The 24,128-nt window shown below is 44.7% G+C and overlaps 1 protein-coding gene across 1 annotated transcript in view; it reads left to right on the top strand.

Moving 5' to 3' along the window:
- Positions 1-24,128, top strand: part of LOC142769369 (acetylcholinesterase-like) — a 53,258-nt gene that overhangs the window by 15,950 nt on the left and 13,180 nt on the right. The window contains exon 3 of the mRNA XM_075872550.1: positions 20,045-21,264. Coding sequence (XP_075728665.1) covers positions 20,045-21,264 — 1,220 coding nt within the window. The remainder of the gene's footprint in view (positions 1-20,044; positions 21,265-24,128) is intronic.

The following is a 24,128-nucleotide window of genomic DNA, read 5'->3' as shown; positions in this document are numbered from 1 at the left end:
GAACCGGGAGCGCGGACTGTCCGTCATGAAGCTCCTTCGGTTCGCTTGATGCTGCTTCCCTTTGAAGTGCAGGCCACTCTGTCGCAGTTAGGGTATGCTCACTGGCTTCGACCTTTACAGCCTTTCCCACGGCATGTGGTCTGGGAGGCAAAGGAGGTGGTACTGATGAGGGATCACGCAAACGTGTCGAGGAGGTAGCGGGCGTCCTCGAAGACCGACGTCGACGTGAACGACGCCTTCTGACTTTAGCTGCGGCTTCTCGATGAGATGAGTGATCGCGCACCATCTCCTTCAAGATGGCAATTTCCTTCTGAATCCGCGGGCAGTCCTTCGATGTGGCTTCATGGGATCCATTGCAATTAGAGCATTTCTTGACAGTTGCGACGCACTTATCCGCTTCATGGTGCTCGGCGCAGCGGTGGCATACCACCGAATTTTCGCAGACGCTGCTCACATGTCCAAGTTTCATGCATTTACGGCACTGAAGAGGCTTTGGAATGAAAGGCCGCACAGCATGTCTGAAGTACCCTACCTTCACATGAGAGGGGAGTGATGTGCTCTTAAACGCAATCTTCACACAGCGAGACTTGCCTAGCCGGGTGACATCAACAATTGGAGTATCAGTTGTTGACTTGACAAGAAGTTGTAAGTCCTTATCGGAAATAGCGACATCAATGTCGTAGATCACGCCGGTTACTACATCACATCCCAAGGGAACATGAGAGCGCACCTGGTTGCCGTCCAAGTCAGTTACACTGCGCAGAAGGCCCAACGCACTTGCGTGCAAAACGTCCACAGCCAGTATATTCTTTCTGGCGTTCACTCTTATGTCCGTGATCTCATTTGGCACGAGCGTTTTCAGAGACCTCGACACAGACTGTCTGTTAAGGCGTTTCATGCTGACGGTAGGAAGTGCAGGCAGAAACAGGATGGTATAAGTGTTTGATTTTGGCGCTTCACTTACAGTTTGAATAGTTGAGGATGAGGATGTCCTCATGTTCCTTCTCTTCGCCTTGCGGCTCAGCACAGGTTGGAAACCGTCATCTGAGAAGTCCTCACTGCTGAGATAGTAAGCATGAGTATCTTCACTGCCGCTGTCGCTCGCTTGTCCCATCCGCTTCCTGGAGGCGGCCGCCGCTGACGCCGCTGGTGCCGGCAGGCGCCCGGGGTGGTCTACATCCATCCCCTCCAAGGGAGCAGCGAAAACTGATCAACAGACTTAAATTACAACTGAAATACGCCGGAGTTAGCAGAAGTAGCTCCTATTCAAAACGCACTTCTTCGTCTTCCCCGTCGTATACAAGTTATTTACAAAGGTGTATGCTAACAGAATTAAGGCAACAATAAAATTCAATCAACCAAAGGAAAAAGCAGGATTTCGAACAGGCTACATAAGAATCGACCACATTCATACTATCAATCAGGTAATTAGAGAAATACTCAGAATACAGCCCGCCACTACACATAGCCTTCATAGATTACGAGAAGGCGTTCGATTGAGTAGAAATATCAGCAGTCATGCAGACGTTGCGGAATCAGGGCGTCGATTAAGTGCATATAAACATCCTGAAAGAAATCTACTGGGGATCAACTGCTACCATAGTGCTTCATAAAGGAAGTATCAGAGTAACAATCAAGAATTGTGTAAGGCAAGGAGATACAATCTTTCCAATGCTATTTACCGCGTGCTTACAGGAAACTTTCAGGGGCCTAGAATGGGAGAACTCGAGGATAATAGTTAATGGAGATTACCTTAGTAACCTGCATTTTGCCGATTGCATTGCTAAGTAACCCAGGGGACGAATTGCAACTCATGATTGCGGAGTTAAACAAGGAGAGCAGAAAGGCAGGTCTTAAAATTAATCTGCAGAAAACGCATGTAATGTACAATAACCACGGAAGAGAACAGCTCTTCGAGATAGCTAGTATATCCCGGCTGCGGCGGCTGCATTTCCGATGGAGGCGGAAATGTTGTAGGCCCGTGTGCTCAGATTTGGGTGCACGTTAAAGAACCCCAGGTGGTCTAAATTTCCGGAGCCCTCCACTACGGCGTCTCTCATAATCATAGAGTGGTTTTGGGACGTTAAACCCCACATATCAATCAGATAGCTAGTAGTGCACTTGAAGTTGTAAAAGACTATGTCTACTTAGGACAGGTAATAACCACAGAGCAAATGACGAGATTGAAGTAACTAGAAGAATAAGAATGGGATGGAGCACATTTGGCAAGCACTCTCAAGTCATGACAGGTATATTGCCACCATCCCTCTAGAGGAAGGTATATAACAGCTCCATCTTGCCGGTACTTAGCTACGAAGCAGAGACCTGGAGAATTACAAAGAGGGTTCAGCTTAAATTGAGGACGACGCAGGGAGCAATGGAAAGGAAAATGGTAGGTGTAACGTTGAAAGACATGAAGAGTGCTGAGTGGATTAGGGAACAAATCGGGGTAAAGGATATTGTAGTTGAAATAAAGAAGAGCAAATATACATGGGGTGTACATGTAGCGCGTAGACAGGATAACCACTGGTCATTAAGGACAACTAACTGGATTCCCAGAGAAGGCAAGCGTGTTAGGGGGAGAAAGAAAATTAGGTGGGCAGATGAGATTAAGAAGTTTGCGGGTATAAATTGGCAGCAGCAAGCACAGTCTCCGGAGCTGCTCCTCACGGGACGGCTTTACGCTCTCCCATAGTAGAGTACCTAGTACTCTAAATCGTTACACCCACTTTTTCCAAACACACAGGACCGAGTTGACTGGCGGTACATGGGGGAGGCCTTTGTCCTGCAGTGAACGTAGAAAGGATGATGATGATGATCATGATGATCATAATGATGATGATTGACAGGCATAGCCTGGGCATTTTGTGAAGTTTATCGTAAGCGTACTCTAGCGAAATTGATGAGTGTACATGTAATAAACCTGCCGCGTCATGGACCATTAAACTTATTTGAAGCTAACGAATTAACGTCATTAGAAGAAAGAAGGTGAAGACTTGAGCTAGAATATCTCTCCCAATGTAACAGTAATCAATTGTATTTATACTAATTATACTAATAATTGTCCTCATACTAATTATACTAATAGTTGTCTTTATACTAATATAATTATATTTATACTAATATAATAAAATATGTGACATTTCTCAGCGGTTTCCTGCCCCGCCGCGGTGATCTAGTGGCTAAGGTGCCCGGCTGCTGACCCGCAGGTCCCGGGTTCGAATCCCGGCTGCGGTGGCTGCATTTCCGATGGAGGCGGCAATGTTGTAGGCCCGTGTGCTCAGATTTGGGCACACGTTAAAGAACCCCAGGTGGTCAAAATCTCCGGAGCCCTCCACTACCGCATCTCTCATAATCATATGGTGGCTTTGGGACGTTAAACCCCACATATCAATCAGTGGGTTCATCAGAAATCACTAAAAGAATGAACTAACAAGGCTTATTTTGCACGTATTGATGGTTTGAAGCTATTTTGTAGAGAGCGTTTCTACAGATTATCTCAGCATATTAGATTATGAGACTTCGCCATAACATTTTCGTCCTGTAGCGGAGCATTTGGTGATTATTTTGCTGATCGCTGATGTCCTGTTTTAAATTGTACCTTCCTTCCCTCTTGTGCACAAAGTAAAAAAAAAATTTCAAGAAGTTTTAGAAACTTAGTTGCCTTTGATGCTTTTTAACTTTTGCTTTTGTTCAAGTTGTCATTTGTTTGGTGTATATTTGTGGATGATGTATGTACACCGGCGAAAATTTGGGGACTCTTAAGCACCGCACGCCATTGTGAAATCCGGCCCCTAGTGCGCCCTTCAACCGCTAAGTGCATACTGATAATATGTTTTGACACACACACACACACACACACACACACACACACACACACACACACACACACACACACACACACACACACACACACACACACACACACACACACACACACACACACAAACGCGCGCGCGATATAGAAAATGGTACAGGTTTTTTATCTATTTAACAGCCCTTTTATAACAACTTCATGAAAATGTACAGTGATATAGTCACGTGGTCTTGCATTATAAAATGCGCGTAGGTGTGACACTTGTATTCGTAAACGGTCACATTCTGATTTATATATGTGGGATTTAACGTCCCAAAACCACCATATGATTATGAGAGACGCCGTAGTGGAGGGCTCCGGAAATTTTAACCACTGTGTTTCTTTAACGTGCACCCAACTCTGAGCACATGAGCCTACAGCATTTCCGCCTCCATCGAAAATGCAGCCGTCGCAGCCGGGATTTGATCCCGCGACCTGCGGGTCAGCAGCTGAGTACCTTACCCCTCTAGACTACCGCGGCGGGGTGGTCACATTCTGTCATCCATCTTGCATTAGTTATCTGGAAATTGTTCGGCTTGTTCTTCTGGAGACCTCTTCCGGCCAAATGCAATAATTATCGCCTCAATGTCGGTGAAATGGCAACTGCAGTACTTCGCTTCTTTAACGGTGTCGTGAGAATTAAAAGCTAAATCTATGCAGGTGTTGTGGTTTGTTGAAATGAAATTTTCTTGAACCGGCATAAAGAGTCTCAAAATGCCTCACAGATGGCAGAACTTCAAGCTATCCACGACACATTCCAGGATGCTACCTCTAAGATGCCCACAATCAAGCATATTTACGTATACACTGATTCCTTAGGAGCTATCAAGGAGCTCAAGAAAGTACACAAGGCGATAGAGATCTGCGAGGTGATTTATAAGCTGAACCATAATATGGCTACTTGCGTAAAAGTACATTGGATTCAAGGCCATGCATGCTGCGAACCCAAACAACATTGCTGCTGACCATCGGGCGCACTGCCCTCCAGACATGAACCTCCCAGCCATTCCTTTTCCACCTCAGCCCCTAAACTTACTCCATATCAGTAAAAATGTTCTCCAGCAGGATACACGTGCTCTCATTCCACCGTGTGTCTGCTCACTCCCCCTCACCTTACTAGGGTGGAGGAAGTTGTGCTTAGGAGGCTTCGGGCAGGGGTGGCCCTTACACCGGCTGTTATATCGTCATGAAACTGGTCACATTTACTAGTTGGTGATACTTATCCGTATTGTCCCACTCCTGTGCTGCAAGCATATACATACCACCTTTATGGACATGTAAAGGGTTGCAGCCAGAACGCTCCCGTCACCTCGCTCAAGCCAGCCTTCGCTACAGCGACACAGCCAGTTACAACCGCTGGATACATGAAAACTGATTCCACAAGACACTACTTTACTTCACACACAACACCGGCCTAACAGCACACATTTAACAAAAATATTATGCCTAAAGGCAAGTCTTTGTCGCAATAAAGAAAGCACATTGTCTAGTGTTTGCTGTTTGCTTGATCAACGCCTCGGGAAAGGAATGAGATGTTTTCCGCTATAGGGACATAGTAGTTAATTTTTAGAGTTGTTTGAAAGTGCCTGTGTGTTTTTAGCGGCGATTGCTGCACTATCCCGGCCTTTTTCGACGTAGTTCGATGGCCTCTCAAATGCACCTACAAATCGCCGAATGGGCTCGTTTTCGTCGTTACACCAGTCGAACAAAATGCGTTAAGGAGACTCCTTCCACTACATGACATTTATGTACTGTTCTTTCCCGAAGCAGCTGGAAGTAACATCGTGGCTTTGTGGTAGGACACCTGCTTGCCGCGCGAACGGCTTCCGTTCAATATCAATGGGACAGAAAATTTTGTTCTTTATTTTATTTGTTTTTTTTTTCAATTTTCGTTCACGGACGACTTTTCACTCACAGCCAACGGAGCCGACGCCGACGGCAGAATTTCTGTGACACGAGCTCTCTAACGCTATTGCGTAAATAAAAAACGAAACAAGAAAGCTTCATGGCCGAGTGTTTTGAGCGACTAATTTGGTATCTCGCGTGCGGTCAGTGCGGCGCGGGTTCGAGTCTCAGGTTTTTTCCCTTTTTTTACACAATTTCTATCGGTTGTTACGGCGCTCGGCTGCCGATCCGATGGACACGCATTTTGTAGTGACCGCAGCTCTAGCATTTTTAAGGATGCGAAAATGATGGAGTACTCAGATTTAGATGCGTGTAAGTAATTTCAAGTGAAAGAAACCAAGGTGTTCGAAATTTCCGGCACCTCCCTCTGCCACGACAGATAATGGGAGACGCCCGCTAAGCGCTAAGTGCGTGCTGTAGCACGTATAGTTTTTCCCAGTCCAGTTTGGGCACCGAAAGCTCCTGCAGTTATTATCACTACCGTCTGATTGCTGCAGATTTAGTTGCTTGTGTTTTCGCTAAAGCCTTGCACCCAGAATCTTGGATGGAGTACCAGTTTTGTTTCTGGAAATGAAGCAAATAAACTTATCATGTTTTGTTATTTTCTATTACGGAACCCAGTATTTAAAATGCAAAAGAAGGGGAAACAGGGTTCCCTTTCAATTAACTGCAGCCTCAATAAAGCAACACATGTGTAATTCAAGGAAAGTAGTGAGGAAGCTATGGTTGCACTGGTATTCAGCGTTTTAAGTATGCATTCCAGTATTAGACACTGACCAGCAATGGCAGAACCAACGTGTAGCTAACATTGCCGAATTGTTTTTTTTTTATATGAGAAGCCTTCTCTGTTTTTTATGAAGTGCCGCTTTTGTCCATTTACTTCCTATCCGAAAAAGAGCTATGTTTGTGAAATACAGACAGAACACCACGGCTCGGTGATAGCAAGGCTTGGTTCATATGCGTTATCTCATGTTTCGACATTGTTGATTAGCAGTGTTGCCGGTAACGTTTTTCCGGTATTGACATTACCAGTAACGCGTTGCTTTTTTCAGAACTATAAGTAACGCACTCGCTGTTGTTTCGGAACGGTAGCGGGCGGTGTCGCGTTCTCGTTGATCTGGTGCGCGGGACACGCAGGGCTCAAAGGCAACGAAAGGTCAGATGCTCTAGCGCGCGAGTCTTGTAACCGAGTGGAGAAGCCCTCTCTTTCGTTCACCATACGAATGTTATATCTAGGGAGATTCTCGCTCATCAGCGCTTCACGCGGCAAAAATGTGGAACACCTCATAGATTTCTCAACGGGGAAGAGGCCGCCGTCCTTTGAAAAATCCAGATGGATGTCTTTCAGCATCTACTCAAGTTACATTTGAAACATCCAACATTTTACCCTGTCATGTGTCCGTGGTGTGGTGGTAGGCCGACTCTATACCACATCCCATAGGGGTGGTCCTATAGCCAAGGGACTTAGCCAATTTTCTTGGTAAACCTCTAACACCTAGTATGGAGCACTGGGAGGCAAAACTCGCCAGCTCAGGCCGTGGAGTGCAGCTCGCGCTCCTGGATCAAGTCCGGCGGGCGACTAAGACCACTGGAGCCCTGGAAATATAGGCTCCAACAATAAAAACTCGAAAATCCTCCTTTCCTTTTTACGTTGAATAAACTTTCATGCTCTGACTTCTTTTAATTATAATTGCACTCGCTGTCCTGAACAAAATTAATTCGTCTTTTAGAAGTGCCGTTACGAGAGCTCGATCCGGTGTTATTTAGTCACTGCGGCTTTCTGCTGCCGACCCGCCGGCGCGTTTACAAAGCGCCACCACGTGGAGTCATTTTTCCCACGGGAGAAATCGCGATGAGGAGGAAATTGGAGAATTCTTTTTATGAATTCGCTATAGCGTTGGCAACGCGTTGTTAGCGAAGTTGCAGTTATCGTTCACAGTGGATGAAGCAAAGCGTGATGCGGGCATTGTAACAGACGAGCTGTCGAGATCGGCTCGGCTTGCAGACATCGGGACGTGGTGTGAGCAATAGCACAATAGGCGATAACTTATTCGCAAATATCTTCTGAACATAATCGACAGCTGAAGATGAATGGTTGTTTTGGTACCTTTGGCACCCCTTGTCATCGCCATGAGAGGGCTGAGGGAAAACTTTGTGTGCCTTCACCAGCTCTTCCGCAAAGTGAATACAGGAATAGAGGTGTGCACGGACTCCCGGTAGCCCGAAAGCCCGAGCCCGACCCGCGGGATGGGCAGCCCGGCGCCTATCCTTTGCATTCGTCGGGCCAATGCTGCCGATGTCAGCTTTTTTTTTTTTTTTTTTTTTTAGCGCTGACCCGTTAAAGTTACCCTCGCCTGTTCTCCCCGGACTGGTGTAAATTGTAAATCACCTACGGCACCTACCCGCGTACACGCGGCCCATACCTGCCCGCGTGCAACGCGTCAGGCGGAAAAGATTCGATGACGTATGCGATGGTATTGTGAATTTATTCGTGTCATGACCTGCGATTCATGTTCGTCAAAACACCTTGCCCTCCCATACTTATCTCACTATACTTACCATTTTCTTTTTCTTAGTTTATCCCAAGTTAAGGGAGGGATCCCAAGGGCACTCATAAGTAAGCAGATAGATAGATAGATAGATAGATAGATAGATAGATAGATAGATAGATAGATAGATAGATAGATAGATAGATAGATAGATAGATAGATAGATAGATAGATAGATAGATAGATGATAGATGATAGATGATAGATAGATAGATAGATAGATAGATAGATAGATAGATAGATAGATAGATAGATAGATAGACAGACAGACAGACAGACAGACAGACAGACAGACAGACAGACAGACAGACAGACAGACAGACAGACAGACAGACAGACAGATAGATAGATAGATAGATAGATAGATAGATAGATAGATAGATAGATAGATAGATAGATAGATAGATAGATAGATAGATAGATAGATAGATAGATAGATAGATAGATAGATAGATAGATAGATAGATAGATAGATAGATAGATAGATAGATAGATAGATAGATAGATAGTTTCGCGTTCTTGTTTCACAAGTGCATGGTCATCCTCACGACTATGCTAATCACTTTGGTAATTGTAAGGCACATGCCATGTTTCTCAAATAAACTCCGGCCTCCGCATGCTGCGCCCATGTTAAGCCCGGAAACATGAGCCTCATCTGCCCCTTTAACTTTCTGCCTCCCGTTCGCGCGCTTGGTTTCTGTTAAAATATATGCTGTTCCTTTTAATGACCACCATTTATCTCGCCTTCTCGCTGCATTCCTAAATTAGACTTAGATATTTGTAACACTCATATGTTTTCTCACCCACTCTGCTCTTTTCGTGCTTGTTATAAGGTTACACTTGCGCGTATTATATGTATTTCCATAGCTCGCTGCGTCGTTCTCAATTTACCTTCAACGCTCTTCAATTTTCGCATACCTGCAGGTTACTTCCTGTATAAGTGAGAACCAGTAAAACGACGCTCCTAGAAACTTTTTCCTTGAAAGATAGTGGTGAACTACTTTTCATTAACTCAGAATATCTGCCAAGTCTGCGCAACAACAGTTTTCTTTGTCTACTTATTTCACTCTCATGGTTCATATCTGCGATCATTACCTTCACTAAATATACCTTTTCGTTTACTGCTCCTAGTATCTTGGTGGCTATCACAAACCACTTTGTGTTCCGAGACTGCTCAACATTACTTCACATATTCGGATTAATGGTCCTCACTTCCCCGTCTAATGATAGTTTGCAATGGTTTCCCTGAATTAATCAACAACACATTACCATCAAGCGGATCGCAGAATACTTAACTACTCTCCATTAACTGTTATCGCATGCTGTTCACTGTCAAAAGCTTTGAAAAACTCCTGTAAAGACGCGGTGAATAACATTGGAGAGATCGTTTATAAATAAACATATAGCTCCCTTCCTTATAAGTTTGCTAATAAAACTTTTTTCCTTAATTTTTATTCATGTAAGGCTATGATTGCTGTGAAGACTGTATATATATCGCCGTGATGGTACAGTGGCTGTGGAGATCGGTGACCTGAAAGTTGCAGGTTCGATACCGGCAGAAGCGGTCGCATTTCGATGTAGGGTAAATGGCAGAGAATCGTTTACTGTGCGCTGTCAGTGCACATTTAAAAAAGAAACACCAGGTGGTCGAAATTTCTAGATTTCCCTACCGAAGGCCTCATATTCACAACGTGGCCTTGGCATGTACACCCGAGATGATTTTTACTATTATTTCTAGTTTATTAAAGAAATCATGTACTGATCGAGCATTAAAGTGACGTTAAATATTTTCGTAGTGTTTCTTTTTTTCGTTGAGTACATTGATGTACGAAGTGACCCGCAGATTTGTAGCGGTAAAACTATATATATATATATATATATATATATATATATATATATATATATATATATATATATATATATATATATATATATATATATATATATATATATATATATATATATATATATATTGAAATAACTTGAAGATAGCACATAAGAAAAGGATCGTATTTACTAACGTTTCGGCCTTCGTCAGAGTAAGTAGGTATGTACAATGCAGCCGCTTTTATAGGCTCACGTGATGAACTCTCGGTATTGCAGCTAGGACAATCAAAGTAAAAAATGGTAATCTGTCAGGACCTTGTGTTGACATGACTGACATGTGACGGGTGCATGAATATAAAAGTTTCAAGTTTCCTTGCGCATCGACACGTGGGGCACAGTATGGTTGGCAGGACATGTAAAAGAGCTCAGAAGTAAAGAAACCACGGTTGACTAATATACAATTTAATATACACTAAAATATTTTACTAATCTAAGAAGTCGTGTTGTTATAGTGCGAGGCAGGTGAGCTTTCCTACGTTTTCATTGATACCTGAACGAATGGTGTTATTTGTGGATCAAGAAGGATTCCCTCACTTCCCTATCGTGATTTGTCTTAAAACCGGACTGAATAATCGTGGCCCTAATTTTGTCGAAACCATGGCCAGGCATACTGACGTGCTTCGACAGCGGTAGATTAGGGAGGCTTACGGCATGTGCACGGTGATTATTAAAACGAATTCTGAAACTTGTCTCTGTTTGACCTATGTACTGAGCACCGCAAGTTGAACACTCGAGAAGATAGATGACGTTGATACTATCACACGTGTAGTTCCCATTTATCTTTAAAGAAAAACTGGACGATGTACTTGAAACTGTTTTAGATGTCGTCATGTGCACGCACACTTTGCAACGTGGTTTGTTGCAGGGATGACAGCCTTCATGATGTGAACACGTGGTTTTAGATGAGGTTAGTAAATCACGAAGGTTCCGCGATCGTCGGTAGACCACGCGTGGTTGTTCTGCAAAGATTCCTTTGAGCCGCTCGCTCTGTATTAAAATGTTAAAATGTTTCTTTAAGATATGGTTCACATTTGGAGCTGAGGCCGCATGTGTCAAAATTAGATTAGTCCGCGAACAATCTTTGGGCCTTTTGTTAGTACTCAGCAGGTCTGAACGGTCAAGCTCTTCTGCACGTTTGATGGCGTCTGTGATTATGCTGGCCGGATAGCTCTGTTTTTCGAGCGCGCTCCGAAGTTGTTCGTAGTGGCGGGAAAATTCGCTGCTATCAGAGCATATTCTTTTAAAACGGACTGCTTGGCTGTAGGGAATACTAGTTTTGTTGTGTTTCCCGTGACCACTACTAAAGTGAAGATATTGCTGCCTATCCGTGGGTTTCCTGTAAAGATTAGTTATCAGCTTCCCGTTACGTAGAGTGACCATGACATCAAGGAAGCTTATGTTCACAGGTGAATATGAGTGCGAAAAAGAAATCGCCGGATGAGCGTTGTTAAGATCTGCTATGAAAGAAAGAAGTTGCGATTCACTATGGTGCCAGATTAGGAAAATGTCGTCGATGAACCGCTTATTGTAAAATGGCTTATATTCACAATTTGCAAGAAATTTGTGTTTTCAAGGAGCCCCATAAATATGTTTGCGTAGTTTGGTCCGATTCTTGTGCCCATAGATGTACCGCTAACTTGAACATAATGTGTCCCATCAAATTCGAAATTGTTAAGTTCAAGAATGAGCTTAAGCAACGTAGCTAACGTAGATGCGGAAACTGGTTTGTTGGCGTGGCAATCGTTGTACGCGCAGATAACTGCCTCGATGCCATCTGAGTGAGGGATATTAGTATACAGTGACGTGACATCTAACGTAACGAGAAACGAATTCTGAGGAACCTGTAGGTCAACAATATCTGATAGAAAGTGATTGGTATCTTTAATGTAAGAAGAAAAGCTGGACGGAATGGTGTTGATGAGGCTATCTACATAACGGGAAAGGTTCTCAGTCACTGTTCCAATTCCAGAAATTATCGGTCTACCGGGATTATCTCTCTTATGAATTTTAGGAAGAAGGTAAAACCTGCCAGCTACTGGGCTCAACGGTATGAGGGATTTCAGAGTGCCATAGCTTATTTCTTTATCATTAAAGAGCGCAGTCAAGGTATCACGAACAATATCTTTGAACTCGTTTGTTGGGTCATGATCTTTCCGCTTGTAATATGATGCATCACTGAGCTGCCTATGGCCTTCGCTGATATATTTGCTTCTGTCCATTACAACAATGGCGCCTCCTTTATCTGCAGGTTTTATAATTATGTCATTACGACCAGCGAGGGATTCAATTGCTTGTTGCTCTCTGTCAGTAAGGTTGCGGTGCAATGGTGTACGTTCTTTATATGCCTGCATGACATCGCGTTGTACAGCTCTGATATAAAGGTCCAGACATTTGTCTCTTTGGGAGGGGGGTGTCCAATGCTTGTAAGATGGCAATGATGAGCTATCGGTATTGTGAGCCGAGGACCGATCATAAAAGTACTCACGGAGGCGCATGTTACGTTCGAAATTGTGAAGATCCTTCACCAACTGAAATTCACTATAGCCTCCTGTTGCAGGGCAAAAATTAAGTCCCCGAGATAGCACACTACGTTCCTCAATTGATAGATCGTAACATGACAAATTTATAATGTTATCCTGTCCAGAAGATTTACTTTCCAGCTCGGGCTGGCGCATTTCAGCTGTAGTTAGAATGTTCCCTCGTCGGGAGCATTCCTTCTTTTCTAAGTTGTCACGCGCGACCTTCTTTGACTTTTTAGCATCCAGCTCGGCTAACTTCTGTGACCGATATAATTCGAGAGTTTTTAATTCTTCAGTCGTAAACTGAGATGATTGCACAAGCTGTTTTTCCTGATTCCGCAGACCTTTTTCTGATGATTCATAATGGCTAATAAGTATGCTGGTTAGTTCAACAGACGCCCGATTTAAGGTGTTGTGCCACCTTGACAGGTTTTTCTTTGACATCTCTGATGTGGCCGGCTGCAGTTTTAGTTGTAAACCTTTAGGAGCACTTGTTGCCGCGACATACATTCTAAGCATAGAAATGTGGGATTCACAACGAGTCCGTTTTTCTATAACCTTCCTGGTCCTTAAAAAATTCATTGAGCCAACAGATAAAGTACTCTCACTTAGCTGGCGTTGTGTTAGTCAGTTGGTTCCTCTCGTGGTTGTGCCCCTGTTCCGGAGTCCGTAGCGTGGTTGAGACGGCGAAAGTGATGCAACGACTGCAGGCGGCAGTAGGCAAGACGTAGGCTGTGTAGATTGAGACTTGTTCATGTGGGTGCGCGCTGCTTTCGAGGTGACGTTCTCTGCTACGGAAGGCTTGCTCGTCATGGTGAAGGTTGCTGTCGGCGCGGTGTTGTTTCTTGAGTTCGGCTGTGCTGTAGGATGACTGGGTGCTGAAGGTCGCCCAGCTCGATCCACTCGATGCGGAGAGTCGTCATTCGTTGATGAATCGCACCAGGCAGCTGATGTCGCATCCACCGGTCTCCTGAAGCACAGGCGGCGGATGTGGCTTGCAAGCAACAACACACCCTCGAAGCTCATATGAAGGCCGTCTGCTGCGAGGACGCGTGTGGGTGGTAACCATTCGATTTCATGATCGAGGTAGCAAACTAGCCGGGAAAATTTGTCATGTTACGATCTATCAATTGAGGAACGTAGTGTGTTATCTCGAGGACTTAATTTTTGCCCTGCAACAGGAGGCTATAGTGAATTTCAGTTGGTGAAGGATCTTCACAATTTCGAACGTAACATGCGCCTCCGTGAGTACTTTTATGATCGGTCCTCGGCTCACAATACCGATAGCTCATCATTGCCATCTTACAAGCATTGGACACCCCCCTCCCAAAGAGACAAATGTCTGGACCTTTATATCAGAGCTGTACAACGCGATGTCATGCAGGCATATAAAGAACGTACACCATTGCACCGCAACCTTACTGACAGAGAGCAACAAGCAATTGAATCCCTCGCTGGTCGTAATGACATAATTATAAAACCTGCAGATAAAGGAGGCGCCATTGTTGTAATGGACAGAAGCAAATATATCAGCGAAGGCCATAGGCAGCTCAGTGATGCATCATATTACAAGCGGAAAGATCATGACCCAACAAACGAGTTCAAAGATATTGTTCGTGATACCTTGACTGCGCTCTTTAATGATAAAGAAATAAGCTATGGCACTCTGAAATCCCTCATACCGTTGAGCCCAGTAGCTGGCAGGTTTTACCTTCTTCCTAAAATTCATAAGAGAGATAATCCCGGTAGACCGATAATTTCTGGAATTGGAACAGTGACTGAGAACCTTTCCCGTTATGTAGATAGCCTCATCAACACCATTCCGTCCAGCTTTTCTTCTTACATTAAAGATACCAATCACTTTCTATCAGATATTGTTGACCTACAGGTTCCTCAGAATTCGTTTCTCGTTACGTTAGATGTCACGTCACTGTATACTAATATCCCTCACTCAGATGGCATCGAGGCAGTTATCTGCGCGTACAACGATTGCCACGCCAACAAACCAGTTTCCGCATCTACGTTAGCTACGTTGCTTAAGCTCATTCTTGAACTTAACAATTTCGAATTTGATGGGACACATTATGTTCAAGTTAGCGGTACATCTATGGGCACAAGAATCGGACCAAACTACGCAAACATATTTATGGGGCTCCTTGAAAACAAATTTCTTGCAAATTGTGAATATAAGCCATTTTACAATAAGCGGTTCATCGACGACATTTTCCTAATCTGGCACCATAGTGAATCGCAACTTCTTTCTTTCATAGCAGATCTTAACAACGCTCATCCGGCGATTTCTTTTTCGCACTCATATTCACCTGTGAACATAAGCTTCCTTGATGTCATGGTCACTCTACGTAACGGGAAGCTGATAACTAATCTTTACAGGAAACCCACGGATAGGCAGCAATATCTTCACTTTAGTAGTGGTCACGGGAAACACAACAAAACTAGTATTCCCTACAGCCAAGCAGTCCGTTTTAAAAGAATATGCTCTGATAGCAGCGAATTTTCCCGCCACTACGAACAACTTCGGAGCGCGCTCGAAAAACAGAGCTATCCGGCCAGCATAATCACAGACGCCATCAAACGTGCAGAAGAGCTTGACCGTTCAGACCTGCTGAGTACTAACAAAAGGCCCAAAGATTGTTCGCGGACTAATCTAATTTTGACACATGCGGCCTCAGCTCCAAATGTGAACCATATCTTAAAGAAACATTTTAACATTTTAATACAGAGCGAGCGGCTCAAAGGAATCTTTGCAGAACAACCACGCGTGGTCTACCGACGATCGCGGAACCTTCGTGATTTACTAACCTCATCTAAAACCACGTGTTCACATCATGAAGGCTGTCATCCCTGCAACAAACCACGTTGCAAAGTGTGCGTGCACATGACGACATCTAAAACAGTTTCAAGTACATCGTCCAGTTTTTCTTTAAAGATAAATGGGAACTACACGTGTGATAGTATCAACGTCATCTATCTTCTCGAGTGTTCAACTTGCGGTGCTCAGTACATAGGTCAAACAGAGACAAGTTTCAGAATTCGTTTTAATAATCACCGTGCACATGCTGTAAGCCTCCCTAATCTACCGCTGTCGAAGCACGTCAGTATGCCTGGCCATGGTTTCGACAAAATTAGGGCCACGATTATCCAGTCCGGTTTTAAGACAAATCACGATAGGGAAGTGAGGGAATCCTTCTTGATCCACAAATTTAACACCATTCGTTCAGGTATCAATGAAAACGTAGGAAAGCTCACCTGCCTCGCACTATAACAACACGACTTCTTAGATTAGTAAAATATTTTAGTGTATATTAAATTGTATATTAGTCAACCGTGGTTTCTTTACTTCTGAGCTCTTTTACATGTCCTGCCAACCATACTGTGCCCCACGTGTCGATGCGCAAGGAAACTTGAAACTTTTATATTCATGCACCCGTCACATGTCAGTCATGTCAACACAAGGTCCTGACAGATTACCATTTTTTACTTTGATTTTCCTAGCTGCAATACCGAGAGTTCATCACGTGAGCCTATAAAAGCGGCTGCATTGTATCATACCTACTTACTCTGACGAAGGCCGTGCCACGGCCGAAACGTTAGTAAATACGATCCTTTTCTTATGTGCTATCTTCAAGTTATTTCAATATATATATATATATATATATATATATATATATATATATATATAATATATATATATATATATATATATATATATATATATATATATATATAGTCTAGTAGATCCTCCGTGAGCGGTCACAACGTGGTTTATTTTGACGTTTCGGCCTAGAGTCTGGCCTTCATCCTGATGAAGGCCAGACTCTAGGCCGAAACGTCAAAATAAACCACGTTGTGACCGCTCACGGAGGATCTTCTAGACTATATGCAACGCTACGGCCACTCAACCACCATGCCTGCCTATATATATATATATATATATATATATATATATATATATATATATATATATATATATATATATAATATTAATATAATTATTATAATATTAACCTATGTTAATATTAATACGTGCTATGCGCCAATTTGTGTGTACCGAATTGCAACATCTTCTAGAATGGTCACCTTGTACTTCAATAACCATGGTAATTGTTGGTTTACAACTTTCCAAAACGACTACATATGATTATGAGAGATGTCGCTGTGGAGGGCTCCGAAAATTTAGACCACCTGAGGTTCTTAAACGGGCACCTTAGTTAAGCACTTGGGCCTCAAGCATTTTAATATTCAGCAAGAATGCGGCCACCGCGGCCGTACTTTCTACTCCAAGCCATATGTTAGGTTGAATGCCTACCCGGTGGTACATGGCATACATGGCATACTGTGTATATTATTATGAACACCGTGTTGGTGGACGGGACCGACTCTCGGACGCTGTGGCCACATTTAGATGGACGCAATCGGCTAGAAGTGAGTGTGCTCGGATTGAGAAGCACGTTAACCCCACGTCGTCGAAATATCAGGCCCTCGATCCACTACGGCATCTAATCACAAATACTTCTGATTGGGCGAGTTCCTGCATGATGAAATCGTAGGGCTCGAGCGCAGCTCTGTTTAAGCGTGAAGAAAATAAGCCAGCGAGGAAAGGAAAAACAGACGACAGGATCAGTGCTAAACGGCATCTACCAAATTCATATAGCATGTTCTTGACACCAAAGCACCAACAAATGTTATAAAAAGTTTGACCACTTTCTGTGCAGAGAGAGAAGGCAAAGTATTGCCAAAAAGCTCGAAAAACACAGGGCTGACATGATAACTTACGCTACAAGCTAAGTAACCCAGAACTAAACATAGCCAAGTGCTACCATTCGACTGTTAAGTAATTAAATGTTTGCCAACCTCTTCATGATCTGCCATCGGCGGAGCCTTTTGACGCGGTAAAAAATTTGCTTAGCTTTCGCCGAGTCGTGCAAAGCTGGCGCAGAGCAAAACTACTTGGCACTGGCTTGTCCAGGTTTGGCTAGGCACTTGTATATTCACACTTCATGCACAAAATGTTCATTGATTGATATGTGGGGTTTAACGTCCCAAAACCACCATATGATTATGAGAGACGCCGTAGTGGCGGGCTCCGGAAATTTCGACCACCTGAGGTTCTTTAACGTGCACCCAAATCTGAGCACACGGGCCTACAACATTTCCGCCTCTATCGGAAATGCAGCCGCCACAGCCGGGATTCGAACCCGCGACCTGCGGGTCTGTAGCCGAGTACCTTAGCCACTAGACCACCGCGGCGGGGCCACAAAATGTTCACGCAATCACGTTGCGATTCACAAGAATATCGGTTAGGTATGGATGGAGTTCCATTGTGAATGTCTTCGAAATCTCAGCACGAAGTTCCTTACTTTTCAAAATAATCAATTAGCCTGATTAGCATATTCGAGGTTTGGTCTCGATGAGGTTGCATCTTATGTTATCCTAAGCTTACTAGCCCTCGTTAGGCTCAGTCTTAATATTGGACCAAGCAACACATATCTTAGCTTCCTCAGCATAGCTAGAGGCATACAAGAATTTCAGCAATGAGGGCTTATTACGGTGTGATTTGATAAAGATTAGTTATGCGTAACTAATTAGGTTTTGCAATGCTCAACCTGACTCTATAAGGCTTGCCTGTGGTTACATTGGTTTAGCTAGGCACAACTGTTCCTAATTTTGCTAGACGCCGGCGCCATGCCAGCATGATCGTGGTTTCTTTTCCACGTCGTGAACCGGAAAAACCGCGGGTATAACACCGCTGCTGTAAAGAAAAAAAAAAGAATACGCTTAGCTGCCTTTCCGAAATTTTTGGTGCAGTCGGGCAGCGTTTTCTTTATTTTTTTTCTAATGCGTATGGCAATTCGTTGGCGTGGGATCGTGGAACAATTCCCCTATTTAACGTTAGAACTCGCTGGTCTTATCTCTGTCCGACAAACGTCGTCACACCAAATCAAATCTTTAGCGTTCTTGTTTTTACTTTTCTTGCCGCGACGCATTTCTTGACTTCGCCTGGGATTCAAAATCGAAAAGTCACACGGCACGTGGCGGAAGAATGGCGAACTGAACGCCGACGTCCGTTAACGCTGGGTCTAAAGTAATATTATTAAATAAACAATAATCTTTGAGCCTAAACAGTAGTTTGTAGCTTTTCGGTGGAACGTCTAAGCGCCGCCGTGGTGGTCTAGTGGCTAAGGTACTCGTCTGCTGACCCGCAGGTTGCGGGATCGAATCCCGGCAGCGGCGGCTGCATTTCCGATGGAGGCGGAAATGTTGTAGGCCCGTGTGCTCAGGTTTGGGTGCACGTTAAAGAACCCCAGGTGGTTGAAATTTCCGGAGCCCTCCACTACGGCGTCTTTCATAATCATAGCGTGGTTTTGGGACGTTAAATCCCACATATAAACCAATCAAATCGATGGAACATCTACGGTCGCAGCCTGCCCCACCGTAATGTAAAGAAAGTACACGCTATGCTGTCATGAAAGAAAAAAAAAGAAGCTGGTGACGTCCTCTAATGATGCATCGGGCTGTGCCAGGTTTTCGAGACTTGACGGTGCTGGTTATAGGCATAGAGTTGCCTAATGATACACCAGAGGGAACTCTGGCGCTAGTGTCCATGGCAGCTGCGACGCACTGCGCTTCAGCGAGCATGGGAGTGTTGGTTAGTGCATGAATTTCTTTGACCATCGTACATCTGGTTTCATTTGTGTTCGCGTGGCTTGCAGCTGTTCTCTCACAAAACAAAAATCAGCAAATATTCAGCGGCGCTTCGACACCTTAAAGTTTTAGGCTTACCATTTCAACTCGGGTCACGAAGCTCAAAAAGTTGCTGTCTTTCATTCGAAACAAAACCGAAACAAAGGAATAAACAAAGCCACTAGTCCAATTCGAGGCCCTCAAGTACGAAGACTAGGCAAATCCGTGTACTACCCATCATTCCCGTGGTCGCTCAACGATCACAGCGCCAGTGTTCCCCCTAGTTAATTCTCGAAACTTTATGGTATCAGGATTGAGTGGAGCACTGAAGGGCAACCACTTGATTTTGACTCAGTGCCCTTGGTGGTAGCGATGTAGGCTGCGCAGTCACACAGGGTCGGACGAATTCCGTGGCATGATTCGTGAAGTCACTAAAAATCTGCGAAATAGCCTGTGAGTAAACGTAAATGATTCGCAAATTTATAGTTTGAAACTGATTACCAGAGCACGTTATTGACATGATTGACAATTGGATTCAGACCACTGAGCGTCGAATTCGTGGGATCGCCCTTCGATTCTTCAGCATGGAGTAAGTCAATAAAACGTGATGTCCGCTGTCCATGCAGGTAGCGGAGCATGCGATCCTGCAGGGAAACGTAACTTACACGGAGGACTGCCTCTACCTGAACGTCTGGACTCCCGTGGCCGTGAATGGTTCGGGCTCCCGGCCTGTACTTGTATGGATCTACGGCGGAGCATTCAGTTTTGGTAGCGCCAATTCGGCCACCTATAACGCAGTCTGGCTTGCAGCGCTGGGAGATGTTGTCGTCGTCTCCACGAACTACCGTCTTGGCATCTTGGGCTTTATGAGTTCGAATTCTCCCGAGGCACCAGGTAACGTCGGCCTGCTGGACCAGAACGTAGCTTTCAAGTGGGTTAGGCGCAATATTGCAAACTTCGGCGGTGACCCAGAGTTAGTGACGCTGTTCGGACAAAGCGCGGGCTCAATGTGTATACACGCACACATCATCTCACCGTTAAGCGAAGGTCTCTTTAAGCGGGCTGTCATGATGAGCGGCACCGTGTACAATCTGGACACGTGGGACACGGTGCAGGAGAGCGTGGCCAAGGCAGACAAGGTCGCCAATGTCATCGGCTGCACTAATGGGACATCCATCGAACGTTCATCTAACGTGGAAGAAATCATAGACTGTATGAGAAACAAACCCGCTGACGAGCTCGTCAAGGCTTCCTTAGAGGTCGTGGCGCCAAAACGGGCCCCTTTTCTCCCAACGTATCACGACGAGTTCATCCCCCGAAATCCACTGGTGGCGATGAATCGCGGTTTCTTCTCGTCCGTAGACGTCTTGGCTGGTGTGACTTCAGACGAAGCAGCTATCTATCTGCTCTTTCCTTTGGCCTTCCAGCTTCTGGCCGAAGACCTTCAAAATGTAGCACCGGAAAAACTTGTCCAATCTCTTCGCGGCGCATTATGGAGACTTCTCAGAGACAGCGTTCCAGATATCCTTGAAACATACACCAAGGAAGTTTCTCCAGGTGACAATAACGCGCTGAGACGCCAGTACATTGACTATGTATCGGACAGGGTGTTCAACTGTCCCCTGCAGTTCTTCGCAGAAAAGCACAGCGAAAGGGGCAACAAGGTGTTCAGCTACGTGTTCGGCCACAAGACGATGATGTTCCCACTGCCTTCCTGGATGGGGGCGCCTCATGCATCAGACTTACTCTTCACGTTCGGTCGCGCCTACGCAGAGGACCCCGATTCTCGTGATGGTCGCATGGCTGCAGCATTCATTCGAGCACTCGTCAGCTTCAGCAAAAACGGGTGAGTATCTTTTAATGTAAGTGCAATTTTGTGATGTTTCATCAAGTGGCAGAACACGTTCAAAACTTTAGCCGACAATTAAACACATTGAGATGGATAGAATGATGACAATGAGGTACACTTAGCCTTTTAATATTTGCTACCGCACAATACTGCGTGATGCTTATTCATATACCTGTTGGCATCGTTTTCATATTTCAGTGTCCTTGCTTTCTTTGTTCATATTTACTTCTTTTCTCGCTCTGAGAGGTCTGCTTAAGACTTTCAACGGCCTCGGAAGGCATTTTGTTTCTTTTACTAGAACATAGAGCACCCACGCGAAGTGACGTGAAGGTAGACGTATCTCTGAAAGAATTTTATGTTAATGCAAGTTTTGCACAGTGGTATACACAAAGCGAGCCAACACGGGCGTACTCTCTTGAAAAGTGCAGCGTTATTGAACACGGTGTAGTAGAAGAAGACACATGAAGCACTTCCATCTTCGTGCCCGTGTGTCATCTGATAACCCGTGTTCATAAGTTCTATTCTTTTGAGAATGCATGCAAAACTTACGCAAGAAAGAGCACTGTTAATATGCTATATACAGCCTAAGAAACGAGAACGCGGAATCTAACAAACCTATGGGTTTAGCTGTGAAAAATAGGGGTAGATTCTTCGTAAGCATCTGCAATTCGACTTTTGAATCAGGTACCTGTTGTATTTAAATTAGGATGGTATAGTCGATATTTCTTCAGGCGTTCAAGTACACCATTCGCTACTATAAAAGTGAAATTTGGACCAGATGGGAGAGTAAAAAGTTGTTTATTGCATTATCTATGCTGGTTTAACAGGACGCTAGCAAGTTGTTCCAGGATGATGAATCGTTGGCCAATCGCTAAAACTGAACGCAGTTTTGGATATTATTCTGGCATGATTGCCATAAACAGCAGTGCTCCTTGCTTATGTCGTACATTTAAGATATCAATATTAGTTGATGGAACCGCACCCAGTGCAAAGATCTGAAGAAATGCTTGAAGCAAAACACTTGACGGAATATCCAAAAAAAAAAGAGAGAAACAATACCATATTAGAAATCGCAGCCCTCCCTAGCCCAAGGAGTGCTCCGAAAGAAGGCCTAGCCCAGAACGCTATCACTTTTTCGCTTTTTCCACTTCGTCGAAAGTATTGTATCACTTTCCCCGTTGCGGACGATGCCCACTGGGCGGGTTAGTCAGTGTAGCGCGTGGTATGGTTTCAAACGGGCAACATGCACGACGTCCGTTTTCCTGGAGCGACGGCCAGAAGATGTGAGGCGCGATATCACGTATCTATACGTAACGTCATCACAGCGACGAAGGGATCTGTATAGTGGGTCAGAAACTTTTCATACATGCCGCGCTTCCGGTATGGAGCCCACAGCCATACCATATCTCTACATGTGGACGTGCTTTATCGTAGCGAGCCTTTGAACGGTTTTGGGCTCCGAAAGGCCTGAGACGCGTGGTGCACCATGCCTTTTCTGAGCGAGAGAGTGTCTCTGCAAAAAAAATGGATTATCTATAGCTCTGAAAACGGGAGAATTGGGTGAATGGTATAGTACGTTACTGACGCATGTACATGAGATAAAACGGGCTAAAGCCAGTTCTCTATTGTAGCACAAAGTTGTAGGCCTAAGTATATGAACAATAAAATTGCGTTCCAGTTTTTATGCTTGGAGTCAACGTACATATCGAGCATGCTAGTGAGGGTCCTAGTGTTACCCTTAGTGGGGGTGGTTCGAAGTGGTGTGACGAAACTGGGAAGCACACCAGTGAAGCAACTTGTACAATACGTCTGCTACGAAATGACGACCACGGTCGCTGATGATGGCACGTGGGGACCTATGCCGGAGGATCATGTAGCGTAGTAGATATAGTCCGAACCGTGACCGGCCGTGGCGGCGGGCGTCACTGTGGTTTCCGCATACCGAGGGAAATGGCCAATGTAAATTATAATTCACCGGTTCTGAGTGATCGGTCGTGGAAAAGAACCCATCAAGTCAAAACTGACTACCTCAAAAGGAAAAGACAGAGGCGGTATGGGATGAAGAAATCCCGGCGGTGAACTTATGGGACGTTTGTACCGTTGGCAACGTTCACAACTGGGCACGTACTTAGCTGTAGCCTGATGTATGCGGGGCCAGTGGAAGTGTTCCAGTGTGCAGTGATATGTCTTGGCAAATTCCATTATCCCAGATGTTAGGTCGTCGTGCATAGCTTGCATCACGTTGGCTCGCGAAGCCTAGGGGACATCCAAAGTAGGCGGGACCCTTTTGCCGCATAATTTCGCTTGTTAAGAATGTCATCGTGTATGACGAATGGGGACTGATGTGCTTTATCGACGGCAGATAAGAAAAAACAAGCCATACTATGGTCTTGTCGTTGTTCTGAATAGAAAACTTTCCGAATATGCAAACCTTGAGTTGAGAGCGGCCGGACAGTCGACTAAGTTGTCGGCGTCGCATTCAGTTGCGGCAAGAAGTCGCAATCGGCAGTCAGCGCCCGTGCAACGGCGGCCACTCCTGAAACACACACGAAAGTCATCTTCTTGCAAACGGAGCACCCAGTGTGCAAGACCACCGGGAAGATCTCGTAGACCAGTGAGCCAACAGAGTGTGTGGTGGTCTGCGATGATAGAGAATCAGCAACCTTAGATGTATACGGGTGAAACTTGTGCACGGTGAAGACAACGGCCAGACATTTGTGGTCTGTCTGTAATAGTGTAACTGCGCTCAGCTTTACTCAAAGAACGTCTTGCGTATATCAATGATGTGTTAGGTGGCATTGTGACGCTGAACTAAGACAGCGCCGATACTGATTGCACTGGCGTCACTGTGTACATCAGTT

This window comes from Rhipicephalus microplus, chromosome 8, assembly GCF_043290135.1.
Source record: "Rhipicephalus microplus isolate Deutch F79 chromosome 8, USDA_Rmic, whole genome shotgun sequence".
Classification (NCBI taxonomy): Eukaryota; Metazoa; Arthropoda; class Arachnida; order Ixodida; family Ixodidae; genus Rhipicephalus; species Rhipicephalus microplus.
The sequence above is the reverse complement of the archived record's forward strand: the minus strand, read 5'-3'. Positions and strand labels throughout refer to the sequence as shown.